The 7,314-nt window shown below is 35.0% G+C and overlaps 1 protein-coding gene across 1 annotated transcript in view; it reads right to left on the bottom strand.

Annotated features, from left to right (window-relative positions):
* Window positions 1-7,314, bottom strand: part of LOC110458349 (hemicentin-1-like) — a 91,267-nt gene that overhangs the window by 23,889 nt on the left and 60,064 nt on the right. The window contains exon 18 of the mRNA XM_021510006.1: window positions 5,388-5,648. Within this exon, the coding sequence (XP_021365681.1) occupies window positions 5,388-5,648 (261 nt within the window). The remainder of the gene's footprint in view (window positions 1-5,387; window positions 5,649-7,314) is intronic.

Here is a 7,314-nt window from a genome sequence, read left to right as displayed (position 1 = left end):
TATATAAGTATTGATGGTGACCCATATGTGTGCTATCATATGTGACAACATTTTGAGACAACACCCCATCGTCAGGTGTCTTTGAAGCATTTCAATATATATCATCTGGATACAGTGTGGGATTTAATTGTTCTTATACCAAAACAGTTTGATTCAGCTTGTTTATAGACAACTGTGATGCCATAGAGTTGAAATTAAAATTAGAAATAAAATAGCACATGTCAGGGATTGGGAAAAGATTAGTTATGTATAAAATAACTTACACTGTACGTTCACTACAGCTGATATAGTTGACGATCCGTAGATATTACCAGCAGTACATTTGTATGTCCCGTGTTCTGACCTGTCCAGTTGTCCCAATGACAACACAGCTGAGGCAGTTAAGTTGGTGTCGTCAGGTCTTGTCCAGACAAAGGTACAGCCAGGTCTACAGTCAGCAGTACAGGTGATGTCCGGTAACATGTTCCCCTCAGTCCTGGTGTAGGTAGTGTCCGGTGGGGACAGGGTAACAGTACCAGGGCCGTCTGTTATACAAACATATTAATTATTCATTTGGAAAGATTAATGTGAACTTTCTATTCATTGGAGATACAGCAGGGGTAAAGCAGATAACTGACTTCCCATCAACCCATTTAAAGGATGCATTTTCCACCTCAGGCAGAATACGAAATAATTCTACTTCATGTTTTCGTACATACAGTAACATTTCCTAAAATTTGTTACGGATTTTACCTTTTTACACGACATGGATGAATAATGCCTATGTATTAGTTGCAGTTATAAAAGATGATGGGTGGAGATTTGGGGACAGTTCAAGATTTAAAAAACAACTTTTCATGCTTTGAATTAAAAAAAAAGTATCCATTATTTAAAAAAAAATAAATAAAATGTTAAAAGTAATCTTGTCGTATTTGTTGTTCAGAAAGTAACCTTTTATTCAACCATGGACGGTAATGTTGAACAGAATTTTGTGGATCGTCATCATAATTTGTTTTTTTACATATTTAGTACATTTTCTAGGAATAATCCGGCTCAAATGTTGCCATAAGCTCCGCGTAATACCTAGATGTGCTTAAATGTATGTATTTTAATCAATGAAGAGTAATTCAGGGAACCAAAAAAAAAACCGTTCAAAGTATCAAATTCACATTTTCTTAAATATGGATTCGTCGAAAGCTGTTCAATTTAAAACAGAACGTCAAAGAGCAATCAGAAAAGTTTTAGTCGTAAAAGGAACCGTCGTAGAAATTGTCTGAACTACATGTAGAGAGAGCTAACAATGTAAACACATAGATACCGACTTGCATGGCGGCCGATGACCAGTTGAATTATTTTAGCATGAATTAATTAACTGGCATGAATTACAACTCTTAACTATGTTTGTTCCTCAAACAGAACCAATTTGTGACTGTTGCACCCCCTACATTGATTTTCAGGATACCTAGGACAATATGTACCTTTCATGCATTATATTTAGAAATACACAAAACAAAACAAACATGTTCTTCTGTTGTTAAATGGCGCCTTTAATACTCTTTCCGGTGGTCTAATATAGCAATTGCCCCAGTGTAGTGTCATTTTCTTGCAAATTATGTTTTTACTCATTATTTGTCATAATTTCTTTTACACGAAAAAATATCTTAAGTTATCCATCTTTCTTGCATAAAAATCGTGTAAAGGTGTTTTACCGTCAGACGATCATAGAAAGAGTATTGTACATTATTTTTTAATATTATTTCGACCATAATTTAGTATGGGACATTATAAGAGATGATAATACGATTTTGAATAAAATAGGAATGTGACTCATTTGGAATTACTTAAGTTGGATCTAAAAATGGCTGCTTCAGTGCTTGGTCATGAAATTTGCATTCTTTTATTTCTGAACGTTTTCTTCAGGTTGCATGGTAAACTACACTTGTATGGATTCTAGAAGGGTCACGTCGTACAATCAATTAGGTGTTTATGTGTGAAATATTGATTACTAGCACGATATGTACGCTATCACCTTTATTGGACAAATGACAAGTGAAACATATATGTATATAACCAAATGTGCAAAATATGCACAAGTTGACAATTACAATCGCCGGCCATTAGGCTACGATATACGTGCGTTTACACTTGTTTTACAGTAAGATGACTCAAACCAACACATTCATTTACTTAGGCTTTTTTCACACAGACATTTAAAAAATTAATATATTCGACTTACTAAAATCATTGAGTCAATCGAAGTCAAACATTTTACTGGTATTTAAAATTATTTCCCAATCATGTGTTGTTTCTCAAGTCTATCTGAAATCGAAGAAGGTTGCCCTACCTAAGACTTGCTGCCAATTATTCATTTTGTAATTGCCCGTTACCGCCATTTTGAACTCAAACCAAATATGTGTTGAACTATTGGTGTTCACATTTGTGAAGTGACGTTGCATAATCCATTCCAACTATTGATTTTGTGTTGATCAAATCAATCATACAAGGTTAGTACGGTCACATATATAAGAGTCTTAAACAACCATTACACCTAAAGGTAAAAAAGAATCAGGAAAATGGGATTAATGGCTAGTAATGCTATTTAAATAAATAGCCTCGACCGTCTTTCAAGGTCACAAAGGTAAAATATGTTAAGGTAGCAGTGTACAGTAGCGTAATGTGGTCATGGGTGATATTTTTGTACAATGAATTACCCCTGTAATATTACATGTATCAAAATAAAATAAAAAATAAAAATTCAGCACTTAAATTGGCATAAACTGATGAAGTGGACTATGTGGGCTTCATAATTTTTCAAAACAAGAGACCCAATGGACCTGCATCGCTCACCTGGTATTAATTTCACACTTGTTATCTTAAAAGTGGACTAAAATACAGCTTCAGGCAAAATATCAGTGTTTCATTCATAAGAACTTATTAAATTTTTTAAATATATGACACCTGTGACCTTGAATGTCGAACAAGGACATTCTAATATTAGGTTGAACAGAATTTATAGTCTTCCAACCCAGCATGCTTCTGGAAAAATATCATTACCCTGGACCTTTTGGTTATTAAGAAGAAGTCATTCAATGGTTTTAAACATATTTGACCCCTGTGACCATTCATTTGAACTCGGTAAGTCATTCATCCCAGCATGTTCCTGGGATTATCCTAGGCCTCTTGGTTCTTCCGAAGAAGTTGTTTAAAGGTTTAGAACATATTTGACCCTGTGACCTTGAAAAAAAATGAAGGTCATTCATTTGACCAAACTTTATAGCCCTTCATCCAAGCATGCTACTAGCCAAATATCATCACCCTAGGCATATTGGTTATTCAGAAGAAGTTGTTTAAATGCAAAAAATCATATTTGCCCTATGTGACCTTGAATATAAGTCAAGGTCATTTATTTGAACAAAATTGGTAGCCCTTCATCCCAGCATATTAATGCCCACATATCATCACCCTAGGCCTCTCGGTAATTCAGAAACAGTTGTTTAAAGGTTTTAAACATATTTGACCCCTGTGACCTTGACAGTGGGTCAAGGTAATTTATTTGAACAAACTTGGTAGCCGTTTATCCAGGCGTGTTACTGGCAAAATTTCATCACCCTAGGGCCAGGTGAGCTAAACACAAATTAAAATTTGGTTTGAGACTACAGTTTTGGGCATTTACAAATCTGTACCTACACAACAAAAGCTAGCTTTTCATGTAATCAATTTTTGTACTTGGCAAATGTGTAAATCTATGCTAAAACGTGAGTATTTCTGTTACCGAGTAGGTGATATTTAATTTAAGACAGGTTTAAAGAAAAAAATAACTACTTGCATGGGTCAAATTTTGGGTTAAAAATCCCTTTTTTTATGTGGTAACCATAGTTTTCACAAGTCCAAAATCTGTGAAAACACTTTTTGAAAAAAGAAAAAAAAACTTCTCAAATAAATATACGGTATTCAAAATGTAGTTTATCAATATATATATTTATATATGTATGTAGGTGTGTTATGCCCTTGATATTTAGGATCAGGCCATTTCTACTGTACTCTGCAACTTATACACATAGAAATTGATTTTTTCTGAAAAAAAATGCCTTTTTAAGCTTGATTCAGCTTCACTTTCATTCATTTTTGCTTAAAACTACAAAAAAACGTTTAAAAAGTAACAGATATAGGTCAATATATAGGTCAATAGTATGTTACCTGTGGGATGTATAAAGGGGTAACTCGCCCTTTTCACAGGCACTTCACAATTCATCACATATGTATCAATTGTGTAATTGGTCAATTTGATACCAAACAACAAATAGTTCACAGGCTATCTCCTGATGCATTCAGACTAGATTTTATTCTGTTTCACTCAGTTAAGCACCCGGTATCCATGGTTACTAATACATAAAGTTGTATTTATTGAAAATGGGTAAAATATTTGTTTTCATTCTAATTACAGTATTTTATTTGTTTGTTTCCACTTGATTCAGCATACAGATTAAATTAGCAAAGTCAATAATGACAATAAATGAAATTTTCATAAATACAGCTGAAGAAAATCTTTCTTTTTTCTAGCGAAATATGTTAAATGAACAATTTCTGAGGGTCACTGTCAATACTAGGCGAGGACAGTAAATAAACGGTTGGTATGGAGGTACTAGTCTGATGTTTCAGAATATCTGACATTTTGGTGCTGTTCATCGGTTACGGGAAGTGTGTCTGTTGCTAGTTTGTTGTTGTGATGGGTTTCCTAATGTCCATTTTGATATCAGTGAGCCTTGACTTTGAAAAAAAAAAACATTCTTCTAAAATAAATATATTCAAAACATATATATATATATATATATATGTAGGTGTGTTGTGCAGGATGAATCTACTATCCATGTTTATCTGAGACATGCCCTTTATTTTTAGGATCATGCCATTTCTACTGTACTATGCTACCTAAAAAACATACAATACATTTCAAGTGTGCCATCAGACATTTATGAATAGTTACTTTTCTACTGAGCTTGGACTCAATATACCTACCTAACATTTCAAAGGTTATTTTCCAATTAATGACAATTGATGACATCATAAGCTTCTGTACCATCTGTGTGTACGTATACATCTATTGAATTTATCGTTTAAATGTATTCGCTGACCTACGTTTTTAAGGCTGTCGCGGTTGATACAAAATATGGAACTTTTAAAAAAAATGTTATTTGTTACATGATATAGAGATTAAAATTGGGAAACACCCTCTATAGCATTCATGTTTACCTATTGTCTTCATTGTGGAGTCATTTACAAAATAGTTTCAGCACGTTTGTTTGTTTGTTTGAGTGTTTGTTTGTTTGAGTGTTTTACGTCCGCTTCATAGATCGGTTATCCAGCAGACAAAACACATTAAGACAACTCATATCTGTATATATACGTACAATTTACTGTAACAGTGACGTCACTAGATGTCCGACTCCCGTATGCGTTACTGGCCGTACACCTGTACAAGCCCGTCTGACCAGGTGTTATGTTGGTGAGCTGGAGATCTGACCCTGTTGTGTGGGGCTGTCCATCCTTTGTCCAGCTGTAGGTACAGACTGGATTACAGTCAGACGAACACGTGACGGTAGGGAGAGTCTGTCCCTCTATAGGAGTGTAGGATGTAGTTGGTGGTGACAACCCCACACTGGAAGGACCGTCTAAATTAACAAATAATCAATAAACATATACCGTACTAGAAATTTGATTTTGTTGTCCTGTTTATTCTTTCTTGTGGAATATTGTTAAATCTCATTCTACATGGCAATTTTTATACATACAAATTCATCTTTCTACCTCATACATATTTTGCTGTAAATCTGAATCAAACAAACTCTATTTCTTCTAGACATTTGAAAACTTAAACTGAACTATTTGAACTATTCTGTAGCAATATATATTATTTTGAAAATGCAAAAGAACATTATTTCTTATTTATACTTCTTACTGTGTAGTTCTTGCAGCATTTTTTTTTTCAAACGTACATCAATTTAATGACGTCAAATTTTTAACAATAATCGAACAAAAACGTAGCAACAACGCCAGTCAGTAATTCAACGTTATAAACCACGTTTGAAAATTTGCAACTTTAAAGTAATGTTACAATAATATTCGATATTTTTACATTATTTCAAGGTTACTCAACAATAATAAAGCGTTTAAAATATTTCAACGTTCTCCAAAAATACCTAACCTGGGCAGGATGTGAATGTTTATACGACGCTCAATTATATAATTTGAAACATTATTACGTTATACTAAATGCAAAATTTTTCGTGATATGTTAAGTTAATCCTTTCGCTGCCACAGTCAAAACCTTTATTTTCCGTCAGGCCAATATTTCAGTATGGCTTTCAAAAGCCTTGTTTTGTTGCCCAACCCCACTGCCCTTGGGGCCACCTACCGTTTATACATAATTGAAGGGGTGTGTGGGTGTGGGTGTGTGTGGGTGTGTGTGTGTGTGGGGGGGGGGGGGGGGGGGGGGGCACATCCACTGTTAATCAAAATTGAGTCCCCTAGGCCTAAGAAGGCTTCAAACTAAATTAGAATAAAATCCTTTCATCTCTACTCTAGAAGAAGGATTTTAAAGGTTTTACCTCTATTTTCCCTATTGGGCCCCTCTCCTCTGCCCCTACTGGGTCCACACCCACGTTTTATACAAAACTGAAATAGTTATTGAAGTAATGGACCGTAGAAGGCCACTCCCACATATATAATCAGTTGTTGAGTTTTATATGATAAATGTTTTATGTTCGGTTGAACATAGTGAATTAGAACATTAGGATAAAAACTCTTGATCCCTACGCTAGAAGAGGGATTTTAAACTTTTACTTCTATTTCCCCCATAAGACCCATATCTTCTGCCCCCAGGGGGTCACACCCACTGGTAATACGAAAGTGAGTGCCCTTGGCCAAAGGATGTTTCAGTCTCAATTAGGATGAAATCCCTTAATCCCTACGCTAGAAGAAGGATTTTAAAGATTTTACCTCCATTCCCCTATTTGGCCCCCCTCCTCTAACCCGTGTGGGACCACAACCACCGTTTTACAAAATTGAGACCCCTTGGCCCAAAGATGTTTTAGACTAAATAAGGATACAATCCCCTCATCCCTATGCTAGAAGAAGGATTTCAAAGGTTTTATTTCATTTTCCCCATTTGACCCACCCATCTACCCCCAGGGGGGCCCACCCACCATTTATACAAAATTGAATCACATTGGCATAAGGATGCTCCAGACCTAATTGGGATGAAATCCATTAATACCTATGGTAGACTAAACATTTTATAGTTTTACCTATATTTCTCATATTGGGCCCCGCTCCTCT

Source organism: Mizuhopecten yessoensis, unplaced genomic scaffold (assembly GCF_002113885.1).
Source record: "Mizuhopecten yessoensis strain PY_sf001 unplaced genomic scaffold, ASM211388v2 scaffold9559, whole genome shotgun sequence".
NCBI classification, from domain to species: Eukaryota; Metazoa; Mollusca; class Bivalvia; order Pectinida; family Pectinidae; genus Mizuhopecten; species Mizuhopecten yessoensis.
The sequence above is the reverse complement of the archived record's forward strand: the minus strand, read 5'-3'. Positions and strand labels throughout refer to the sequence as shown.